The following is a 25,470-nucleotide window of genomic DNA, read 5'->3' on the forward strand; positions in this document are numbered from 1 at the left end:
GGTTAACCAAGTCCCTCCACTGCCCCATGCAGGTGTAAGGCTTCCTCGATAAAGAGGGAGAAGAGAGTAGATTCCTGTTGTCAGTGGGATAGGAAGACTAGCTAACGAGGGAAAAGGAGAGGAGTGGGGACCGGATATGGTGGAACACAGACTTAATTCTCCCTGAGGCTGTCCCATCTGACAGGACCATTCTGTGTCCATGAATAGTGTCTAATGATCTGGTCTGCATTTTATACAAAACACTTAGCAGCTCAGCCTCAGCTAAAAACAATGGGAACCACATATTCAATACATGTTGCTAAGGGGATCAGACTCCATAGAAAATAAAACAAGAGAGAACGAAAGAGAGAAGGAGGGAAGGAGAGAGAACGATATAGAGATAAAGAAATAACATTTGACAACTAACTTTGATAAAAATTGAAAGAGCAAAACATTGGAATCTTGTACAGTCAGTTCCAGACCTATAAAGGGTTAAAACACCAGAGATGACCTACACAGGGATGACCTACACAGAGATGATCTACACAGAGAAGATCTACACAGGGATGACCTACACAGAGATGATCTACACAGGGATGACCTACACAGAGATGATCTACACAGGGATGATCTACAGATATATGATCTACACAGAGATGATCTACACAGGGATGATCTACACAGAGATGATCTACACAGGGATGATCTACAGATAGATGATCTACAGATAGATGATCTACAGATAGATGATCTACACAGAGATGATCTACACAGGGATGATCTACAGATAGATGATCTACAGATAGATGATCTACATAGAGAGAGCAGGGCTTTTCTCTCCTCATCCATCCTCCTTTCTTCTTGAACTCCCCTCCCTTCATCATTCTCGCTCCTCCTACCAGCCCCTGTACCCTCTCTCTCTCTCCCTCTCCTTTTTCTCCCTCCCACTCTTTACCTAACTCTCTGTCTCTCTCTCTCTCTCCCTCTCTCGCTGGCATGCCAAAAATCATCTGACAGGAAATGAGAGATTACATTTTTCCTACCTTGCTGAACAAAGAAAGCTCAGAGCAGGCTAGTTCTCTGCAGCATTCTGTCCTTCCCTCCTCTCGCTAACACACACACACACACACACACACACACACACACACACACACACACACACACACACACACACACACACACACCACACACACACACACACACACACACTCTCTCTCCCACTCTATGTCCTACTCCAAAGGCCTTCTCAGGTGAGGACAGCATAGACACAGTAAAGGTACACAGTGTTAACTATGCAGTCCTTCACACTGTCAATCCCATAGAATGACATATAGAATTACAGGATCTGCTTGAGTTAGGGATTTCATTCAATTAACATTTATACTCAACACTAAAGTCCAAGGCTGCATCCCAAATGGCACCGTATTCCCTATTTATTTCACTACTTTGGACAAAGGCCTAAAGTGCACTGTATAGGGAATAGGGTGCCATTTGGGACGCAGCCCAAGTTCACTTCCCGTACACAGGCCTGCAGATGGCTTCAGACGTGGGCACTCACTAAAACTAATGAGAAGAACAACTTTCCTCATGGTTTCCTCCTACGTAACATCTACCCATGGCCTCCTTTAGCCCTATCTTAGAGCTACACGGCCCCAAATCACACTAATTCTCCTCCCCACAAGCGGAGCTCCAGCATACAGCGGGCTTCATTTAAGGATTAGCCAACCAAATTAGATTATCTAATGAATTCTTAATGGATTGCTGACCAATTTCCTGCCGAATGGCAACATGGGAGTGTTTTAATTTGGGTCCTAGTGTGGAGTAGTTCATCAGACAAAGGACAATACAAACACACGTCACCTTTTAATAACATGATAACTTCTCAATCCTATGAACAAACCTTTGCTAGTGAAATTATGGAATACTTCATCTATCTCTGAGATTCAGATTACTCAACACGTGCAGAGAAAGAAAATCAACAAACAATCTCAATACAATATCTCAGTCCATGAGAGACGCACCAGGTTATTCAGATTGTCAATACTTGGCTGATAAGAATATGGAATACCTCATCTACGCCCGAGATTCAGATTAACAAGACATCACTCGGTCTGAGGTGTAAGCAAATGTGTGGTTAGTTAAAATGTTGCAGATAAAATGCAGATTACATAAAAGATAGCATCAACTATAATTTCCGGGTCAGGGACAATATAATGCCAAGTTCCCTAATATCAACTAAAGTGTTCTACAGTTGCAGTTAGCAATCTACACTGGCACTCTTCAGCAACATTTTAATTCAGTTCCTATCGTTCAGATACTCACACTCACCCAGCTAGTTATGCTTTTGTTTCTGGAAAATCTACAGAAGACAATAAACTTATCTGAGCTGTTCTCTCTTGCAGTCTTTATCTTTCAAGAGGCAGCACTGATGATTTTATGAACTATCTTACAGAAAATATGTAAACCATTAAAAACCGCACTTCAATTGCACTCAGAAACCCGGTTATATATACTAAATACTAAAGGCTTGTACTGTACAATCAGCAGTCGAGTTTCTGTTAGTCATGTCTGAACAGAGAGAGAGAGAGAGAGAGAGAGATAGAGAGAGAGAGATAAAAGAGAGAGAGAGAGAGTGAGTGAGTGAGTGAGAGAGAGAGAGAGAGAGAGAGAGAGAGAGAGAGAGAGAGAGAGAGAGAGAGAGAGAGCGAGGGAGAGAGAGAGAGAGGGAGAGAGAGAGACCTCCTTGTAGCTCAGGCACATATTTCCTCTTACCTCCACTGGTCTATTAGGAGGCCTAGAGAGGGGGCTCTCAAAAAACCCTGTAACCTCACAGAGGGCAGAGTAGGCCGGTGGAGGTTTGAAGAGCACAGGACATACACATGCATCCCATCTCTCCCTATATCCTATTAGGTATACAGCTATGTTCTACCATTTCAGAACAAGGAGAAACTAATCAGGAAATGCTGAGGTAGGTTCTCTGGCAGACAAGGCCCTGTTGAAATTGAAGTTAACATGTTTTCAAAGAGAGGGAGACAGAAAGAGAGAGAGAGAGAGAGAGAGAGAGAGTGAGAAAGCGAGAGACAGCGAGAGAGCGAGAGAGGGAGAGAGAAAGAGAGAGAGCATTGATGGAGGTATGTATCTCTTTAAGTAGGAGGAGTGGGGATCAAGGACAAAGCCGGAGAGAGCTGAGCGTGGAGGTGGAAGAGAAGGCAGAAATGTTAATATACTGTAGCTAAAACGTTGACCTGTAATGACATGTCTAGGCATTGGCATTGTTCATCACTGTTACACCTGTTTCACCTAAGTCTTTCTATAGATTGATTTTACAGTAACTGCCACAATTACATCCAAATTATGAAAACAAAAAAACGTCCTTCTTCTGGCTTCACTGTAGCAGTAGATGTAAATTAGAAACTACACTGAGTGGACAAAACATTAAGAAGACCTGTTCTTTCCATGAAATAGACTGACCAGGTGAATCCAGGTGAAAGCTATGATCCCTTATTGATGTCACCTGTTAAATCCACTTCAATCACTATAGATGAATGGGAGGAGACAGGTTAAAGAAGGATTTTTAAGCCTTGAGACAAGTGAGACATGGATTGTGTATATGTGCCATTCAAGACAAAATATTTAAGTGCCTTTGAACGGGGTATGGTAGTAGGTGCCAGGCGCACCGTTTTGAGTGTCTCAAGAACTGCAACGCTGCTGGGTTTTTCACGCTCAACAGTTTCCCGCGTGTATCAACAATGGTCCACCACCCAAAGGACATCCAGCCAACTTGATACAACTGTGGGAAGCATTGGAGTCCTCCCTGTGGAACGAACACTTTCGACACCTTGCAGAGTCCATGCCCCGACAAATTGACGCTGTTCTGAGGATGAGGGGTTGCAACTCAATATTAGGAAGGTGTTCCTAATGTTTTGTTCACTCAGGGTATAAAAATACAATTACTGTAATGTACTGACACCTCAGAACACCCCTACAAAGGGCTTTATGTCTCCTACAAGCAGTTTGAGACTCAACTCAAACAAATAGAGTAAGAAGAAAAGCAAAAAACAGTAAGAGATTTAAAGAAACGGCATGTAACGGAGCTAGACTTGTGTCCCAAATGGCACCCTATTCCCAATATCGTTCACTACATAGGAAATACGGTGCCATTGGGACACATACATTCTATTTGTGTGAGCTGTCACACCGCTGAGGTCTCCAACAGATGTTTTATGTGTGTTTTACTTTCCCTGACACAAATCTAATCCAAGGCCTTCCTAAGGCTCAGAGCAGAAATGAAAGATAAATATGTGTTGCACTGGGAAAGGAGGGAGAGAGAGAGAGAGAGAGAGAGAGAGAGAGAGAGAGAGAGAGAGAGAGAGAGAGAGAGAGAGAGAGAGAGAGAGAGAGAGAGAGAGAGAGAGAGAGAAAGAGAGAGAGAGAGAGATGCAGAGAAAGAAAGAAAGAAAGAAAGAAAGAAAGAAAGAAAGAAAGAAAGAAAGAAAGAAAGAAAGAAAGAAAGAAAGAAAGAAAGAAAGAAAGAAAGAAAGAAAGAAAGAAAGAAAGAAAGAGAGGGCTGAAGAGAGAGCAAGAAAGAGAGAGAGAGGCTGTGAAAATGTGGTGGTTGTTAATGATGCTATGCTTCTCTATAGTGGGGAGGACTCTTTTGGGCAATTTGTGTGTGAGAGAGTGAGAAAGAGAGAGAGAGAGAAAGACATCGTTTCCCCTAAATCTTTTTGTTTCTTAGGAACTGCCATGGCCTCATTCCAAAGACCCAATCAGCCGATAAAGTCTGCAGCATCCTGTCACACAGTGCAGTACAGACAGGCATTCTAGACGATAGCAGAGTGCCCCTTGATAAGGTCCAGTAACACATACAAGTTAACCAGTAACGTTAATCCCCCTAACACACTTATTTTTTTCAAGTTAAATATATAAATAGAAAATATGACATTTTCTTTAATTTAAAGGTGCTTACCAAAAATGTAAAATTAAGCTAAAAAGTTACTTAATTATATTTAATTAATATATACATTTTAAAGCATTTAAAGAATAACTCCCATACATTCCTAGGAACAACCTCCACCTTTAACAACAGCTAAAGGTGGAGGTATGTAAAACTTTATGCAAATCACTCTTTGATGTCACACACAGCTTATTATGACACCTTGAATATCACCTTTGGCACTGTTATTGCTTGGTTGACATTTCCTCTGGCAGTCTATGAATGATTATAATGACTAGTTATACAGTACAAATGAGGGTTAGAACCTACTGGAATAGTGAGCAAAGTTCAACAGATTGTTCACATTCTTTATTGGTATACCAGATTCCCATTGTGGTGGCAGCAATGAAAGGGTGACTGGTGTAAGGAATACAGAGAGATGAGGGTTGAACTCTTTGCACTGTCTTAACATTTGTATGTTTATCACTTCAGGGTCAATAAAATCTCAATCTGTAGACTCTATTGAAGGTATGAATATATTTTGTAGACAAGTGATAGAGAGAATGTTTGAAATAATGGAAACGTTACCTTTGCCAAGCAATCCCCAAAGTATCCTCAGTGCCACTGGGGCCATAATGCCTGCCGTTTTGATTCATGGTCCAGTCACATATCCTCAGCTGTCAATTAAAACCTAGCAGTCAGACATGGAGCCAGCAGCACAACTCACAGCTCACTTTGATATCACGACACAAAGTTACTGTACAATGTCACTACGAAACAAAATCATGCATGCAAAAAATCCTAAAGCAGAGAGCCTAGAACAAACCAAAAAATTGGCCAAACTATTATCCTACAGATGTTTTTATCTAAACATAAAGAAATACGACACATCAGTCATTATTGTTCAGTAATTTTAGATCCTTCTACAGTTCAAATCTATGGAAAGCAGATCAAATAAAGAACATTAAGCATGCCACAAATAGTACTATGTTTCTAATCTGACCTGGAAGCAAAGAAAAGGTTAGTTTACAGAATGTGAGTCATGTCAATGGCATTCCTTCAGCTACTGTATAAGGGAGTAGTTCCCTATGGTTAGCCTATGGGGCCATGCATTCCACAGGTTACATACATACATGTTGTTAGATAATATGTAGTGTTCATTCTTATTCTGCATACAGGCTCGTTGAGGCATTTATGTATTTTATAGCAGTCCTATTCTGGTCCAAGTATCCCCATATGGAAGTAGTAGTTCAACTGTATGATGGTCAAACAGGTGGCTAGATGTGATTGTGGCAGGGTAGCTAAATGAGGGCTGCTGTCTTGTCTCTAACATCTTACAAAAACACACACACACTCGCACATACATACTGTACACACACACACACAACCCCCCTGAAAGACACACACACACGTTAACGCAAAACCACCACACACTCTCGTCCAGGCATTATACACACACACGTCCACAATCTAGTAGAGAGCCGTCTCAGCCAATACCCAGCTAACCTTGCACCTTTCGTCAACACAATCAACACAATCAACACCTCCATTTGGTAATGCGTCTTGAAAAAGTGCCTTGTGAGCAATCTTCCCGCATCTGTGGCAGACTGAAGAGCTCTTAAGAGGGTTTAACCATATATACTCACACACTGAATATTCAAAACCCACTTAGGATGGTTGATAACATTAGCCTACTCTCGGAGAGCACCACAGAGCCACACAGTGGTTTTCCACAGCACATCTTGAGGTGAATGACTGATTTCCTCTAGTTCTTCTGTGTATCGAAAATGTAAAGGTGTCTGCCGAATTTCCTAACCAATGATAAAGACAATATTTACCTACATCAAATAGAAACTTAAAAAACATACGCACCCGTACACACACACAAGTCTATAAAGGAGGATATAAGCGGAGGCCACCACTCAATTTTTCTAAATAATATTCACTTGTTCTCCCAACACCAAGCCTCTACTAGAAGCAGACTGCATGGCTAAGTCTCCAGCTTTATTCCTCTACTAATATCAGAGACCAGGGTGCTGCATACACCAGAGCACACCAAAACCCTACACTGCCTTTCCATCATCCAGCCCAGCCCAGCCTGTTGCTCTGCTTTGACAAAGCTTTGAGCAGAGCGAACGTTCTGGCTGTGCCAGACGCTGTACCACCACCACCCTCACCCTCCTCCCCACGCCCTGTGCCAGGCCTGCCATCACTCCTCTAGGGGGGCTCGCCATCTGTCTGCCGGCACTGCCAAATCACAGTGGCAGGGGTAGGAGGGACGGGAAGACGTCGCCGGGGAACGTTAGGGGAACATTAGCGAAACAGATGCAGGCAGAATGGGGATTAGCAGGCTTCCTTAGATAATACCAAATGACATCTGATCACTGAACGTTCCCACAGGAACGCATGGTGGAGGAACAGTCCCTCGAGGGGTTAACCAAGGAGAAGACTTGAATGGGAGTTATTTTTTTCTCCACAGATTTTTTGCCGAGGAATTGTTTGGAAGGAGGAGGGGTGTGGGCAGATGGGTGTTTTGGGGGCTGGTGGGGTTGTGTGTGTGTGTGGGCATGCATGCGTGTGTGTGTGTGTGTGTGTGTGTGTAGAGTGTGCACTGGGGACATTGGGGGGCTGACAACACTTGCATCTCTACAGCTGCATACTGAAATATCACCGGTGACTGCATCTGAAAGATGACACCCCAGTAAGTCTGGTCTCTCCTCCCAACCCGCCTCAGAACAACGGTCTCAAACACACAGGAGAAGTGTCAATACATCTCATAACACTACCTAATAAATATCCAGAGCCGGGGTGACATGGCAATAATAACAAAGAGAGTGTACCTATGACATTGTTTACTCCACAGTGTATAGTAGCCTAGCGCCTGTAACCACGGAATGAAAGAGCCAGCTTCTTAGGTTTAAATCATCCTGAACCACAAACCACACAGACAAAGCCTGACTAATACAAGAGAAGCATGAAGAATGGCTATTGTATTTCCCCCAAGTCTATTTCTATTCATTTAGTATTCAGTTAGGGGAAATAATACTATATAAACTATACTAAAGAATAGTTATTGATTGACCTACCTTAGTTTAATAAATATAATATAAAATAAATGGCTCTTTTACACTTTTACACTATCGGCCAGTGAGACAACATTGAGTACAGCTGCTGTTCAGTGACTTAACTGAGAGAAGTAGCAGGGCAACTAAAAATGTGGCATATTAACTCTACACACACACACTGCCCAAAATAGTCCACCCCGCGATAGAGAATCATAGCATCATTAACAAACAGCACATTTTCTGCCTGCTGTACCTTTGCCAAGCTGCAGAGAAATACAGGCCAGGCTTTGTCATTACGGTGGAGAAGAGAAACCAATGACTATTATGTAGCCGCGTGCAGATGCATTCAATTAAGCGTGGTTGGAAAGCCCTGGCCTCGGACCAGCGTGTGAGTGTGTGTGTGTGTGTGTGTGTTTGTGTGTATGTCTGTTTCATGAGGAGGGGCTGGCGCTCCAAGCCTCCTTTTCCACCCTCGCTGACCACGATGCTCCTAACCTCACACACACTTCAGCCGCCACGTGGTCACATCTGCCCGGGCGCCGGGACGACTGCTCGACGCCAACAACACCAAACAGTCTGGCCCTGGTCCGTATCGTACACTGTCTGTTCACGTGTCTAAGGCTGAATATTCTGACTTACAGAATGGTATGGGAAGACACTGTCTAATGGATACTGAACCATGACGGACAAGTAATTGATACATTTGTACTTTTGTGCACTTTCTCCCTTCTGTACTATTGATGATACAGCATATACATGATATTCCTCTGTTGACTGCCTTACAAAATGTGAATCAAAGCTAAACAACTGCATCAAGGGAGTGCTGGTCTGTTTAAATGTGTCTGTGATGACTTACTGGCATTTAGCTACATTTTAGACACTATTTGAAGAAAACGGTTGAGGACATTACACCCTCATCTATTATGCTACATCTAATGACTTTCTGCCCCATACTGAAAATAATTAGGTAAAAGCGATTCCGCAATATTACCTACATACAGTATATGGAATGGTATAAAAGGTCCCCATATGTCTCCCATAAGTCTCCACTACACAATTAGAGTGCATTTACTATCACGTATTGTGCAAGAGTCACAGGAGCGAGCCCTGTCAGGAACAGTTCATGTCTATGATAGTTTTATTTCTCAGACTCCCCATGTTTCTGAGCCAGAACATTTGACACAATGAGGTTTAACTCTCAGACACAGAATGTAATATCTCTATGGTCTCAGACCCCTTTTGGAGGGAGGAAGAGAAGAAAGGAAGTGGTACTGTGTCTCACCTGTTGTTGGTGAAGGAAGGCTGGATCTCTAGGGCTCAGTCCTACAAAACGATTGGCTGTGGGGGTGCTCGGGGCTGAGTAGCCTGGAAGAGCACACACACATTACATTTATTTATCTGTATAAAAAATATAAAGTGGTACAGCAGTAGTGGTGGACAGTAGTGGTGGACAGTAGTGATGGACAGTAGTGGTGGACAGTAGTGGTGGACAGTAGTGGTACAGTAGTGGTGGACAGTAGTGATGGACAGTAGTGGTTGACAGTAGTGGTACAGTAGTGGTGGACAGTAGTGATGGACAGTTGTGGTGGACAGTAGTGATGGACAGTAGTGGTACAGTAGTGGTGGACAGTAGTGATGGACAGTAGTGGTACAGTAGTGGTGGACAGTAGTGATGGACAGTAGTGGTACAGTAGTGGTGGACAGTAGTGGTGGACAGTAGTGATGGACAGTAGTGGTGGACAGTAGTGGTGGACAGCAGTGGTACAGTAGTGGTGGACAGTAGTGGTGGACAGTAGTGGTGGACAGTAGTGATGGACAGTAGGGGTACAGTAGTGGTGGACAGTAGTGGTGGACAGTAGTGGTGGATAGTAGTGGTGGACAGTAGGGGTGGACAGTAGTGGTACAGTAGTGGTGGACAGTAGTGGTGGACAGTAGTGGTGGACAGTAGTGGTACAGTAGTGGTGGACAGTAGTGGTGGACAGTAGTGATGGACAGTAGTGGTGGACAGTAGTGGTGGACAGTAGGGGTGGACAGTAGTGGTACAGTAGTGGTGGACAGTAGTGATGGACAGTAGGGGTGGACAGTAGTGTTACAGTAGTGGTGGACAGTAGTGGTGGACAGTAGTGATGGACAGTAGTGGTGGACAGTAGTGGTGGACAGTAGGGGTGGACAGTAGTGGTACAGTAGTGGTGGACAGTAGTGATGGACAGTAGGGGTGGACAGTAGTGGTACAGTAGTGGTACAGTAGTGGTGGATAGTAGTGGTACAGTAGTGGTGGACAGTAGTGGTGGACAGTAGTGGTACAGTAGTGGTGGACAGTAGTGGTACAGTAGTGGTACAGTAGTGGTGGACAGTAGTGGTACAGTAGTGGTGGACAGTAGTGGTGGACAGTAGTGGTACAGTAGTGGTGGACAGTAGTGGTACAGTAGTGGTGGACAGTAGTGTTGGACAGTAGTGGTACAGTAGTGGTACAGTAGTGGTGGACAGTAGTGGTGGACAGTAGTGGTGGACAGTAGTGGTAAAGTAGTGATGGACAGTAGTGGTGGACAGTAGTGGTGGACATTAGTGGTGGACAGTAGTGGTGGACAGTAGTGGTACAGTAGTGGTGGACAGTAGTGGTGGAAAGTAGTGGTGGACAGTAGTGGTACAGTAGTGGTGGACAGTAGTGGTAAAGTAGTGATGGACAGTAGTGGTGGACAGTAGTGGTGGACATTAGTGGTGGACAATAGTGGTGGACAGTAGTGGTACAGTAGTGGTGGACAGTAGTGGTGGAAAGTAGTGGTGGACAGTAGTGGTGGACAGTAGTGGTGGACAGTAGTGGTGGACAGTAGTGGTACAGTAGTTGTGGACAGTAGTGGTACCGTAGTGGTACAGTAGTGGTGGACAGTAGTGATGGACAGTAGTGGTGGACAGTAGTGGTGGACAGCAGTGGTACAGTAGTGGTGGACAGTAGTGGTGGACAGTAGTTGTACAGTAGTGGTGGACAGTAGTGGTGGACAGTAGTGATGGACAGTAGTGGTACAGTAGTGGTGGACAGTAGTGGTGGACAGTAGTGGTGGACAGTAGTGATGGACAGTAGGGGTACAGTAGTGGTGGACAGTAGTGGTGGATAGTAGTGGTGGACAGTAGTGGTGGACAGTAGTGGTACAGTAGTGGTGGACAGTAGTGGTGGACAGTAGTGGTGGACAGTAGTGGTACAGTAGTGGTGGACAGTAGTGATGGACAGTTGTGGTACAGTAGTGGTGGATAGTAGTGGTGGACAGTAGTGGTGGACAGTAGTGGTACAGTAGTGGTGGACAGTAGTGGTGGACAGTAGTGATGGACAGTAGTGGTGGACAGTAGTGGTGGACAGTAGTGGTGGACAGTAGTGGTGGACAGTAGTGGTACAGTAGTGGTGGACAGTAGTGGTGGACAGTAGTGGTACAGTAGTGGTGGACAGTAGTGGTGGACAGTAGTGGTGGACAGTAGTGTTGGACAGTAGTGGTACAGTAGTGGTACAGTAGTGGTGGACAGTAGTGGTGGACAGTAGTGGTACAGTAGTGGTGGACAGTAGTGATGGACAGTTGTGGTACAGTAGTGGTGGATAGTAGTGGTGGACAGTAGTGGTGGACAGTAGTGGTACAGTAGTGGTGGACAGTAGTGGTGGACAGTAGTGATGGACAGTAGTGGTGGACAGTAGTGGTGGACAGTAGTGGTGGACAGTAGTGGTGGACAGTAGTGGTACAGTAGTGGTGGACAGTAGTGGTGGACAGTAGTGGTACAGTAGTGGTGGACAGTAGTGGTGGACAGTAGTGTTGGACAGTAGTGGTACAGTAGTGGTACAGTAGTGGTGGACAGTAGTGATGGACAGTAGTGATGGGACAGTAGTGGTGGACAGTAGTGGTAAAGTAGTGATGGACAGTAGTGGTACAGTAGTGGTGGACAGTAGTGGTGGACAGTAGTGGTGGACAGTAGTGGTGGACAGTAGTGGTACAGTAGTTGTGGACAGTAGTGGTGGACAGTAGTGTTACAGTAGTGGTGGACAGTAGTGGTGGACAGTAGTGGTGGACAGTAGTGGTGGACAGTAGTGGTACAGTAGTGGTGGACAGTAGTGATGGACAGTAGTGGTGTACAGTAGTGTTACAGTAGTGGTGGACAGTAGTGGTGGACAGTAGTGGTGGACAGTAGTGTTACAGTAGTGGTGGACAGTAGTGGTAAAGTAGTGATGGACAGTAGTGATGGACAGTAGTGGTGTACAGTAGTGGTGGACAGTAGTGGTACAGTAGTGGTGGACAGTAGTGGTGGACAGTAGTGGTGGACAGTAGTGGTGGACAGTAGTGGTACAGTAGTGGTGGACAGTAGTGGTGGACAGTAGTGGTACAGTAGTTGTGGACAGTAGTGGTGGACAGTAGTTGTACAGTAGTGGTGGACAGTAGTGGTGGACAGTAGTGATGGACAGTAGTGGTACAGTAGTGGTGGACAGTAGTGGTACAGTAGTGGTGGACAGTAGTGGTACAGTAGTGGTGGACAGTAGTGGTGGACAGTAGTGGTACAGTAGTGGTGGACGGTAGTGGTACAGTAGTGGTACAGTAGTGATGGACAGTAGTGGTGGACAGTAGTAGTGGACAGTAGTGGTGGACAGTAGTGATGGACAGTAGTGATGGACAGAGGGGTTTTGCAGTGCCAGGGAGAGAGAAAGAAAGGGAGCTCACTGTTGTACTCACCTTCTGATGTGATGGGCTTGGTGTCGGGCATGGAGAGGGAGACGGGTCGCACTGTGCCGTGGTGCGGAGAGGGGGCCAAGACCGGGGTGAAGTGGCCTTGAACCTTCCCCACCTGGCTACTGCTGTTCGGCTGAGGGGTAGGGGGGGGCAGTTAGTGACACAACTCCTGTACTACTTTTATTGTCACTTGACAAACGTTTTTCAACAGCACAATATCTAAGGTGAATTTTGAATACTACAAAACATTTTCACGCTGTTTACTTCGGTAAATAATTGCCTCCTCATTAAATAAAGTGTTTTATGGTATTGTTTGCATAGTTCTGTTTTGTATGAGGAAAATGTTGCCCTCACTTGAAAGAGATAGGGAGAGAGAGAGAGAGAGAGAGAGAGAGAGAGAGAGAGAGAGAGAGAGAGAGAGAGAGAGAGAGAGAGAGAGAGAGAGAGAGAGAGAGAGAGAGAGAGAGAGAGAGAGAGAGAGAGAGAGAGAGAGAGAGAGAGAGAGAGAGAGAGAGCGAGAGAGGAGCGAGGAGAGAGAGAGAGAGAGAGAGAGAGAGAGAGAGAGAGAGAGAGAGAGAGAGAGAGAGAGAGAGAGAGAGAGAGAGAGAGAGAGAGAGAGAGAGAGAGAGAGAGAGAGAGAGAGAGAGAGAGAGAAAAGGAGCTACTCTTTCAGACTGCGGGAGACGGTGAGTGGTGTATGGGGCTCTGTGGCGCCCCAAGTTCAAACCTCAAATAGGCCTTTATGAAAAAGACTTGTGTCCACAGGGTTCCTTAAAAACGTGAATAGAATGCTTAATTAGAGTGTAATATAATCTGCGTTAAAGCAAGCAAAAAAAAACATTCTGGCTGCCGTCCATGGGATTATAAGCGCTGTGTTATTTGCTGAGACCCCTCCTCGGCACACACACTCCCTCCAGCACCATGGTGGAGAGGGGCCAGTAATTCCGCCAAAAGAGAGCCGAGGCCCCAGCAACGGCAAATATTTACGACCTTTATCATTCCCTGTGGTTTTGTCTGGAGTAACTACAGTATCACATGGCTCTCTCACGGCGCTGTCATCTCTTTCTCTCTCGCTCACTCTCTCTCTCGGCACAGTGACACAACGGTTAAGTGTGTACACAATGTATAAAGTCTTCTGTCAGGTTTATCAGACGTTTCTGATACATACTGTGTCTCTGTAATCATATTTCTTTGAAGAAAAAGGCAGGGATTTTCTTTGGTATATTGAGTTAGTGGTTTTTACGGTGTATATTTTACATTTAGGTTGTAATCATTTATCAAGATGCTCTTATCCATAGATATTTATAAAATATACTTATTTCAGAGTTAGGTCTGGATTCAGTCATTGCAGAAAGGGATTTTTTTTCATTGCAGAAAGGTGCTTTAGATTTGAACAGCAGCATATTTTGAATGCAGGGAGTTGAACTTGACACTTGATTAAGCTGAGAATTCATCCAATCTTACATCCTGTGTCAACTCCTTCCATCCAATGCTGTGCAAATCGAATGCACCACAGGAAGAGTGGTGCAGTGAAGCCACCATGTGCAATGATTGTACTAGTCTGATTATGATTATAAAGAATAATAAAATTGAAGCCTAACTGACAAAAAATTTATTAAGGACTTTCAAGTTCATTCTGCACTTGCCACAAAATGAGTCACAACCATTCATTTCAACCTGCTTGAAACGCTTGGGGAAAATGAGGAGCTTTATTTGAACCCTTACAGATGGATGTTCATAACAGTTTGCAGTTCACTATCCATCAAGACCATAGACATTGTCCACACATTCTCAAGTGGCAAATGTTATAAAGCACCGAATCAATTCTTTATTTTCTCAAGGTGAAGGACAAATATTGCCACAAAAATTAGAAGGAGTGAAAATAATTTAAGGGAATCTGGCATAAGATCAACATTTGATTTTTGTAAAAATGTCAAGGGCACAAATTGTTGTGGGGCAGGTATTATTTTTGGCATACACAGGGACCTTTAGAAATAACTTTTTCAATTTGTCAATGGGTTTTTCAGAGGAAATTGAATACTAAATGGATTATGAAATAAAATAAAAATGTAATTCACATTGAAAAGTGTTCTACTGTATAGCCAAGGTTGTCCTGTGGCCTTTAACTACTTCCAGAAGTTAACAAATTCTTTACCAGAAAAACTAAACTCTAAACTCCCGAACTTCACATTCAATAATTTCACTGTTCACAAACACTGCCAGACAATTAGGCCTACTGGGGAGAGAGATTGTGTACAGTCAATTCCTCTGGTAAATAGAAGAAGTCAAATAGGAATTGAGCCCAACCCTACTCCTCTCCAGTGTGCTACACACTCACCTGGCTGGTCTGTGGGCTGGACGGGTCGTAGCTGGACACGTAGCTCTTCAGGGAGTCAGGGGGGTTGAGATGGGGCGGGTAGCGGATGGTGGGGTGAGAGAAGTAGGGTGACGGGGCGGGGGGGAGGATGGCCGAGGCAGAGAACTGCAGGGGGGAGTGGGGGGGAGGGCTCCTCGTCGATATAACTAAGGAGATAGGGAGAGAAGGGGAGAGAAACACAGAGAGAAAGAAACAGGGGAGTAGACAGAGAGACACATTCAGAGAGGGAGAGAGAGAAACAAACTATTAAACAATACACTTGTGTAAAACAAAAACACATTACAATCCCAACTAATTCAAATGAGTTTTGGAGGCGGGGTGAGGGGGATGCATCACACAAACATATTCAGCTCAATCACTTTCTTGTAGAGGTCACTGTAGGTCACTGAGTGAGCATGTCTAGACTTAGTAGGGTACAGGTGCTTAGCCTACTCACCACTGTGTCCGACCCCTGTGAGTCCGGGGTGGTGGTGCTGGGGGAAAGTGCTCAGTCTGGGGGAGGAGTCCTGCGGGGAGGTGGAGCTGAAAAGAGGCTTCTCAGGCTTCTTCATGGTGGGAGACGACAGGTCTGGAGGGGAAGACACATGCACATCTGGTCAGGGTGTTACCTGCTGTGACGTCTTTCAAGCATACTCTGATTTTGTGCATGTGATGGCAGTGACTGTATATGCTTGCCATCGCTGTAATTCTACTCCTATGACATGTTTCCCAATGTCCTTATGCAAGGTATGACAACAGAACTGAACATGAAAAAGTGTGCTCCAAGAGCTAATGTTCTGTGACAGTAGCGGTTCTCCCAGGACCTATTGTCCCAGGACCTGTCACAAGACCTTTATATTCCCACGTCTCAGACCTCAGACCATGTGTCTCCTACTCCCTAATTACATGCATAGATTCTCTCTCGCTCTCTCTCTCGCTCTCTCTCTCTCTCTCTCTCTCTCTCTCGCTCTCTCTCTCTCTCTCTCTCTCTCTCTGTCTCTCTCTCGCTCTCTCGCCCTCTCTCTCTCTCTCTCTCTCTCTCTCTCGCCCTCTCTCTCTCTCTCTCTCTCTCTCGCACCCTCCCTCCCCCTCTCTCTCTCTCTCTCTCTCTCTCTCTCTCTCTCTCTCTCTCTCTCTCTCTCTCTCTCTCTCTCTCTCTCTCTCTCTCTCTCTCTCTCTCTCTCTCTCTCTCTCTCTCTCTCTCTCTCTCTCTCTCTCTCTCTCCCTCCCTCCCTCCCTCCCTCCCTCCAGGCATTCCCACAAGATTAGCGCTCTAGTCCCTCTCTGTTCCAACAATAGAGAAGAATCCACCTGAAGAGGGAAAGGTGACTCATCCCAAACCAGGAGAAGGACAAAGGTTTCAGAAATCCAGGGGATTTGTAAAGGAAGCAGCTTTAGTCATTATAGCGTTTTTATCAACATGAGCAATTCCTCAGACAAGTCCAAATAATTTTAGGCTATTGTACTATGGTTTTGACTTGTTCTTATGTGGTGTAACATTCTCAAAAATATATTCTTGACCTTTCCTAAATTGACATAATTACACAATGGACATTTATGGAGAAATTCCTATGATTTAAAACAACATCAACAGAATTGTAAACAGTTATTGTGTTGCAACTGCTCAAAATGAGCAGGGATGGAATTGGAAAGAAAAGTCCCTCTGGTCTGGGAACTGACCAATATAAAATCCTACAATTCACCTAGAACAACTTATTTTGACATGTCAAAATGATTTCACTCTGTTAGCGTTATCTCGTGATCCACTCCTACAAATTAGAGAGTAAGCCAGGGCGTGCTCAGGCCAGGGTGTCCCAGACTGACGAAGGGGCCATGAATCTATGTGTATCTAGCAGTTAAATACACCACCGGGTTAGTGTGAGGAGCCAGAATTAAGTAAAGACTGCAGATTTCATCGGAGCATTAGATATGAAGAACTGATAACTACTTCAGTGCAAACAGCTGTTTGTCATCAAACCAGTCGCTGAGTGAGGATTTGAGTGCAGTGGCCAAAAATATGTAAGGGGAGCAGCTAGGCGTACATAACTCCACAACATGAGGACAACTGTACAGTAAAAGTGAAAGCCATTTCATAGAGTTTACTTTAGAGGACAAAAAATATGACAGAATTACACCTATTCCTTGCAGTGTAAAAGGGTTTCGCCGGACTAGCCATGTAAAAGAAATGACCATTTGGCACTTTGGATGGCCTCATATGGGTTTAATATCAATCCGCTTCTTTTTTTATTCCCTCTTTACAAAGTAATCGTTCTCTCGTGAATTTCCTGCCCTCTCCTCTTCTCCCTAGCCGTAACATATCAGCATGTGTTCACCCGATACTGTAAGGTATAAACACAAACCAGCTAGCACATTTGGTTCCTTGGAAGTTGTGGGAACGTACGTTTTTGGTTTCCCATTGGTTCTAGGAACGAAGCCATACGTTTTCTGACCGGTAAAACTGAAATGTAGCCTGTTCTGGTAACGTACATTTTTAGGTTGCAAGGAGGTTCTGAAAACGTTTTACTATGGTTCCCTGAAGTTTTCTTAGGAGATTTTATTAATGTTCTGAGAAGGTTATTAATTAATAATAATAATAATAATAATAATAATAATAATAATAATAATAATAATAATAATAAACCGATAATTATTAATTTATTGGCCGCGGCCAACACACCTGAACACACTTAACAAGATAGAGGATAGAGCAAGTTTTGTTTACGCTGAAAACAGTATGTAGATGTTTTTAAATAACATTCTAAGAACGTTCTTAGAACATTAGTAATGTTTTCTTGTGTTTTTGATGGAACGTTTTCTTAATGTTCTGAGAATAGAACCATAAGGAAACCTGCAGAAAACGTTATGTTGAGGTACTGAAATTCCCACAGAAGAACATTGTTTCTTAACGTTCTCTGAACATTCTGAGAACATGACTTTAAGTAGAACCATGAGGAAACCTGTAGGAAACATTATGCTGAAGTACTGAAATTCCAACCAAAGATACATACACTGTGTGTACATGACATAGACTGATCAGGTGAATCCAGGTGAAAGCTATTATTCCTTATTGATGTCACTTGTTAAATCCACCTCAATCAGTGTAGATGAAGGGGAGGAGACCGGTTAAAGAAGGATTTTTAAGCCTTGAGACAATTGAGACATGGATTGCGTGTGTGCCATTCAGAGGGTGAATGGGCAAGACAAAAGATTTAAGTGCCTTTGAACGGGGTATGGTAGTAGGTGCCAGGCGCAACGGTTTGAGTGTGTCAAGAACTGCAACGCTGCTGGGTTTTTCCACGCTCAACAGTTTCTCGTGTGTATCAAGAATGGTCCACCACCCAAAGGTGGCCAACTTGACACAACTGTGGGAAGCATTGGCGTCAACATTGGCCAGCATCCCTGTGGAACGTATGGTTCTTAGAACGTTATGTGCTAGCTGGGTATCCTGCACCATTCCCAGAAAGTTGTGGGAAGGTTGTATGCAAAATCACCATAGGACAACCACAATCTCACCAAGTTCTAAGAAACAAATGGCTCTCATAACGTTATGTGTTAGCTGGGAAAACAGCATAAGAAGGAAGGGAAAAAACAAGCTAAAATCCCAAAGAAGGCTTGTTTAAAGAAGCGAGGGGAAAAAAACATAACGCCGTTGGATGTTGGAACCTTCTGTACCCTAAGCGTTTATCTGTCATAGTGTAGTGAGACGAGAGGCGTCCCTCTCCCTTCAACTTTAGGGCTTAAGGGGAGTGTGTGTGTGTGTGTGTGTGTTTGTTAGGGGTGAACAATTCGGAAACACGGGACCGTGAGGGCTTAATTAAAAATGTTACGGGCTCTGCCCTGCACCACGAGACCAGGTAATAAGACATACACCCTTCCCTGGAGGATCACACACACACACACACCACACACCTTTTCTCTCTCTCTCTCTCTCTCTCGCCCTCCCTCTCCCTCTCTCTCTCTCTCTCCTGCTTGCTGCCTGTCACTATAGTGGCGTTATCAGGGCTAGGCGTGGGATGGCCTGCCAACTGGGCCTGCCACCTGTTGAGTCAGACAGCTCCTCTGAGACCTAGCTTCTCATCCGAGTCAGGTTCAAACGGGAGCCACCGCACCTGCCCGCCAATCTCTCTCTCTCTCTCCCCCCCCCCTCTCTCTCTCTCTTGCCCCCCCCCCCTCTCTCTCTCTCTCTCTCGCTCTCTGACACACAAACACGTTCCTGGATACGCACATACACACCTGTTCACCCTAGCGTCCCCCCTTCACTCTCGCAGCATAACAACACAACAGGTTTATTAATAAAGTTCTCTGCCAAGTCTGCTCACAGCCACAATTGCTACAACTCCCACTAGCATTTCCTCATTCTCGCTTTGTATTATTTATTTAGCTTACGGCACCTGGTATTCCCAGGCTGTCTCCCGTCCCAACCCTGTTCAAGGTGGTATGGCCACAAGCATATTTTCTTTACCCCGTTTTCTCCCCGAATTAGGTCCCTTGGCTCATCTCTGCAACTCCTCAATAGGCTCGGGAGAGGCGAAGGTCGTGTCATGCGTCCTCCGAAACATGACCCGCCTGGACGCCTACTTCTTATCACAATATTTGCTTAACCCGGATGTCAGCCGCACCAATGTGTCGGAGGAAACACCATTCGACTGACGAACGGAATCAGCTTGCAGGCGCCCGGCCATGTCAAAAGGAGTCGCTAGAACACGATGAACCAAGGAAAGCCCCACCGGCCAAACGCTCCCCTACCCTGGACGGTGCTGGGCCAATTGTGAAACATCCTATGGGCTCCCGGGATCGAACCCCAGGCTGTAGTACCGCCTCAGCACTGCAGTGCTTTTGACCACTGCGCCACCCAGGACTGTCATGCTCACTTTCATTGGTGCAACACTGCATTCCACAATAGAATCACTACCACACTGAAAATCCCACTCACATCGCTTCAACACTGCAACTCTCACTCAGATTGGTGAGAAAACAGGAAGCAATGAGGAAGCCCCCAAACTATCAGAGAACTCAACAACCCTCCAAACCAGTTTACTGTATCAACAGGGGGATGTTCTTACGAGTTCATTATATAAAGGATTCCGTTACTCACCCAGCCTGTTTTTTGAAAACATTCGGAAAAAAACTACACTGACAAGAATATAAACGCCACATGTAAAGTGTTGGTCCCATGTTTCATGCTGACATTTTCACAAAAAGCTTATTTCTCTCAGATGTTGTGCACAAATTTGTGTACATCGCTGTTAGTGAGCATTTCTCCTTTGCCAAGATAATCCATCCACCTGACAGGTGTGGCATATCAAGAAGCTGATTAAACAGCATGATCATTGCAGAGGTGCACCTTGTGCTGGGGACAATAAAAGGCCACTCTAAAATGTGCAGTTACAAAGTAGTAAAACAAATTTATATTTTGGATTCTGATGGGGTACGACAGTTGAACTAAGCTAAGGAGACATCTACTGTATAAGTTATATTCTTCAAGAATCAATGGGTATATATCATGAATTTAAAAGTAAAAAAATGGATGTAGTGACTGCTGATTGTGCCTTTAAGCTTGGCTCATTGAATGTTTTACTGTAAATCACAGCAGGAAAAAAACTATCCAACTCTATTTAGCTTGGTTTATGACAGAGTATTTGCATATATTTAGCATGTAACCTTTTGTGACAATGTAATAATAAGGTTTTGCATAATACGGTGGTGGTGTTTATGGTCTGACCTGAGGCTATCAGGTTATCATGTGTCATTACTCAGCCAAGTGGATTGGGCTCACATCGAGGGAACAAGGTGCCATATCATTTTATCAACATACAGTAACTGCTCGCTGTGGAGTCAAGAGGCAACGATAACATTGGGAACATCTTGACAGTTGAAGAGTGACACTCTTGTCCCCTGAGACTGTATAGTGTGTAGCCTACATGACACATCACAGATTATGGTGGGGGCTCTTCTGCGCTACAACGAGTCTGGACAGATATGGAATAATGTGGCATCTGTATTGAATTGAATCGTATTGTATTGTATTTAATTTTATTGTATTCTATTGTATTTCTGAGGGAATGATTTTGCTTAGCTGCAGTAATAATCTCTGATTATTAATTCCTAGAATGCTGAATAATTCCTAGAATGTTTTTGGTGGATTAGGGATTATGTTCCCCCAACCTAGCCTTGCCAATTATCTTAAAGTGTTCTGTTCTGAGAACATTCCGTTTGCGATTTAGGAATCTAGAACCTTGCTATTAAAAACATTCCCGGTACAGCTTCTGTAAACCTCCTGCAGTGTCACGCACACACCTCCCCTCTCACCTTCTCTCTCGTGCCAGGTCCTGCTGCCGCTAGCTGGGGAGCTAGGGGAAGAATAGAAGTCAGGGCCAGTGGGACTGGTCTCCATACTCTCCTCTATGTTGAGGGTCTTGGGCCGTTTACTGAAGAAGGAGGAGAAATGATGAGTCTTTCATCCCTGTGTCTCTAATGCTTTATCACAGCCCTTGATGTTGTAAGTACCTGTATCATATGTTTACTGATGATGTATTGTCCAGATGTGTGAGTGTAAACAGAGTTGAATTAGAACAAACAGCCAAATATGGAAGCAATGCTATAATATAAATGACAGATTATAAATGTACCCCCCTGAGACACTAAACTGAAATCAGTTTTATATTCCCCCCTCCTGCATCTCATTCAAAGTTCAGAGGTCAATGTGTGACGAGAGGTTCTCATGTGACGCGGGACAAAGACAGAGGGGGCAGGGTAGAGTCCTGCAGTACACTGACCTGCCAGGTGGGGAGGAGAGGGAGCGATGGAGGCCCACGCTGGAGTTCAGGTCATGGTAGTACGGCTGACTAGGCATGTCGGCCATGGAGAAGTTCACCCCTGCCCCCTGGGTGATGGGCGCTGGAGAAGAAGGAGAGGAAAAGAGAGGTACAGGTTGGTTACTTCCTGGTCACTAGCATGCTGATTGGTTGGCTGCTGAAGCTTTGATAGGCTTCTGATGTGAAGTGACCTTGAACTTGGCCCACAACTTCATTAAAATGATCTCAGTGTACATGATCCCCTCTCACATGATTGAACATCATTTAACGTTTGCATTCCACCAGCACACTGCAAACTCATGAGCTAAGCCACACTCACCAGGCCTCTGATTGGTCCTACCTATTGTAATTGGTCAAGCACATATCAATAAGTGCACTGAAGGTCACTTTCATTGTTGTTTTATGTGTGATATGCTTCGAGTACCACAGCCCACCATCACATCTCACTGTGTGAAATGTTACTTTTTTTTCTCCCTGTGGTTGATGGCCGTGAGGGAGGATATTGTTTCAGGGGGGACAGCTGATTGTTTACCAGGACACTCTGTAAACACTCCTTCCTCTCTTGAAACTGCCGCTTGCGGAGGAAGCCCCGTGAGGGCGGTGGGTAGGGTGGTCTGGACTTGACGGGAGTCTGGAGTGTGTGGTGGCCTCTGTTGTGGTCTGAGGTTCACCATTGGCATGAGCTCCAGCCCCAGAACTGGCAACCCCAGCATTGCAGTCTTGGAACTGGCAACCTGCGGCAGCCCTGGCATTCGCTACCCCTAACCAGGCTGTGGCGCATTCATCTCTCCCAAGGGCACTCATGTTTTAATTCACTGCCAATGACTCTCTCTCTCTCTCTCTCTCTCTCTCTCTCTCTCTCTCTCTCTCTCTCTCTCTCTCTCTCTCTCTCTCTCTCTCTCTCTCTCTCTCTCTCTCTCTCTCTCTCTCTCTCTCTCTCTCTCTCTCTCTCTCTCTCTCTCTCTCTCTCTCTCTCTCTCACAGCGTAATGTGTGTCATGCCACTCACTCTGCGATCAAGTCATTTAACTGTGTTGAAGCAAATATGACCCCTGACATCTGAATCTAAACAATGCCCGGCTCAAAATAACAATGACACTAGAACACCTGTTACTGTTTTTTCTTTCTTTCATTTGAATTTGCATTTAAGAACTGCAGAATCACAGCAATGACTGAGTTTCAATTGGTTTAAAGGCCTACACCGTAATCAGAAAAACAACATATAAAAAATTGATGTACAAATCACAAAGTGGGCCTTTAAAAAACATGAAGTAGAAAACATAAGTTGTATGTCAGTGTCAGTAAGTTCTTGGTGCACCCCAGGCATGTTAGAATACAGGATATATCCGTGTCACGTCTACACCCGCTCCCCCTCTTCGGAGCTCGAGGTCACCAGTACACTCATCATTACGCACACATGCCACCATCGTTACGTGCACCTGCGCTTAATTATGGGATTCACCTGGACTCCATCACGTCATTGATTACCTCCCCTATATCTGTCACTCCTTCAGGTTCATTCCCTAGTCAGCATTGATACTGTCATGTTTCTCATGTCCAGACGCTGGTCTTGGTTTGTTCTATGTTTATTTATTATTAAACCCTCACCCTGTACTTGCGTCTCGTCTCTCAGCGTCTGCCTTACAATCTGTATGTTGTAGGACCAGTGGTGTAAAGTACTTAAGTAAAAATACTATAAAAGTACTACATAAGTAGTTTTTTGGGGTATCTGTACTTTACTTGACTATTTATATTTTTGACTACTATTGTACTTTTTACTCCACACATTTTCCCTGACACCGAAAAGCACTCGTTACACTTTGAATGCTTAGCAGGACAGAAAAAAAATCAAATTCACACACTTATCATGAGAACATCCCTGGTCATCCCTACTACCTGATATGGCGGACTCACTAAACACAAATGCTTCATTTGTAAATTATGTCTGAATGTTGGAGTGTGCCTCTGGCTATCTGTAAATTTAAAAAACAAGACAATTGTGCCGTCTGGCTTGCTTAATATAAGGAATTTGAAATGATTTATACTTTTACTTTTACTTTTGATACTTAAGTATATTTTAGTAATTACATTTACTTTTGATACTTAAGTATATTTTAAACCAAATACTTTTAGACTTTTACTCAAGTAGAATTTTACTAGGTGACTTTTACTTTTACTTTTCTTTTTACAAATCAATTTCTATTAAGGTATTTTTACTTTTACTCAAGTATGATAATTGGTTGTTTTTTCCACCACTGTGTAGGACACAGCAGCACTTGAGCAGTAGAGGTAAATCCTGCCTGAGGGAACCATTGTCCTCAGCTAACTGTGGAGAGAGATTCCTGAAAGAACATCTGTCATTGTCTTTGAGAAGGGCAGTCTATACACACACACACACACACACACACACACACACACACACCGGTGTACTGTAGCCACACACACACTGTGTTCTAATGCTGGGGACTTGCTCGACTGGATATTCCGCTTGTGTCCCGTAAAGCTCACTCTTTTTGAATCGACAATGAGTAAAATGATGATATAATGAATGTACTGAACTTACTTCTGGACACGCGCACCAGCTCCGAAACACTGAAGACTCCTGATTTGATGAAGCTGTCTTCCAAGTAAACTGCAGAAACAAAAACACAGATAGACAATATATCAATACAATATATAAATATATCAATGAAAACATTAAACCATATGCTTTGTGTTCTCGTAACTTACAGTAAGTTACATTCATAGTGATTTAAGCTGTTGATAAAGTAATAAATCATTATTTGATTCCCTGCTTACTATTCTCTACCAAATATTTTTGTAATAAAACAGAGCATCCTTCATCGACCCACCATCTATAGCCCACCACCTGGTGGTTCTCTGTAGCTCAGTTGGTAGAGCATGGCGTTTGCAACACCAGGATTGTGGGTTTGAGTTCCAGGGGCCACCCATACGTCAAATGTATGCACGGATAAAAGCTAAATGGCTTATATTATATTTATTATATCAACACACCACCAATACTGAAAATACTGAAACATGGAGGCTTTGAAGTACAATATGTATGGGGGCCAGAATGTAAGAAAATAATCTCATAACCAATCAGTCTAGCCTGGTCCCAGATCAGTTTGTGCTGTTTATCTAATTGTCATGCCAATGACCATGGTGAGCCGGCACTACAAACTAGATCTGGGACCAGGCTACTGTCAGTCTGTCAGCCATCCAGACAGACAGACATGTCACTGACTCCCAAAATGACTTTGACATTTCATCCTTTGACGTTCTGAGGAGGACCATTGGGTGTGCCAACTACATAGGGGGAAGGCGTTAGTCTAGATTCCGATTGGCAGCTAAATGCACTTTCTTCCTCCTAATGCCCCAACACAACCCAGTGGGCGTCCCAGAGAAGGGAAGGGAACTTTGCCACTGTAGAGAGAGCAGCTAGAGAGGCCCTCCCAGGGTCTGAATCATTGGCTCAACGTTGGCTCAATGTCGTGTTTGACTTGGCAGCGAGACGCACACCCAGGGCAGGCAAAACCTGCTCTTGAGGTACGGACCTAATTACGTTCTCTCTCTATTTTCATTCCTGGCCCGTGATGACATAGTCAAGGTCAGTCCAT

General features: G+C 44.3%; 1 protein-coding gene across 4 annotated transcripts in view; it reads right to left on the bottom strand.

The window, feature by feature from the left end:
- Positions 1–25,470, bottom strand: part of LOC121571173 (nuclear factor 1 B-type-like) — an 81,900-nt gene that overhangs the window by 1,260 nt on the left and 55,170 nt on the right. For 3 of the 4 annotated variants that reach the window (XM_041882518.2, XM_045221806.1, XM_045221805.1), the window contains 8 exons: positions 24,414–24,482; positions 21,813–21,933; positions 21,346–21,464; positions 15,494–15,625; positions 15,019–15,203; positions 12,684–12,813; positions 9,263–9,345; positions 5,504–5,592 (listed from right to left, as the gene is read on the bottom strand). In XM_041882518.2, the coding sequence (XP_041738452.2) occupies positions 5,504–5,592; positions 9,263–9,345; positions 12,684–12,813; positions 15,019–15,203; positions 15,494–15,625; positions 21,346–21,464; positions 21,813–21,933; positions 24,414–24,482 (928 nt within the window). The remainder of the gene's footprint in view (positions 1–5,503; positions 5,593–9,262; positions 9,346–12,683; positions 12,814–15,018; positions 15,204–15,493; positions 15,626–21,345; positions 21,465–21,812; positions 21,934–24,413; positions 24,483–25,470) is intronic. The other variant, XM_045221807.1, reaches the window with a different exon arrangement.

The sequence above is a fragment of the Coregonus clupeaformis genome, chromosome 8, assembly GCF_020615455.1.
Source record: "Coregonus clupeaformis isolate EN_2021a chromosome 8, ASM2061545v1, whole genome shotgun sequence".
NCBI lineage: Eukaryota > Metazoa > Chordata > Actinopteri > Salmoniformes > Salmonidae > Coregonus > Coregonus clupeaformis.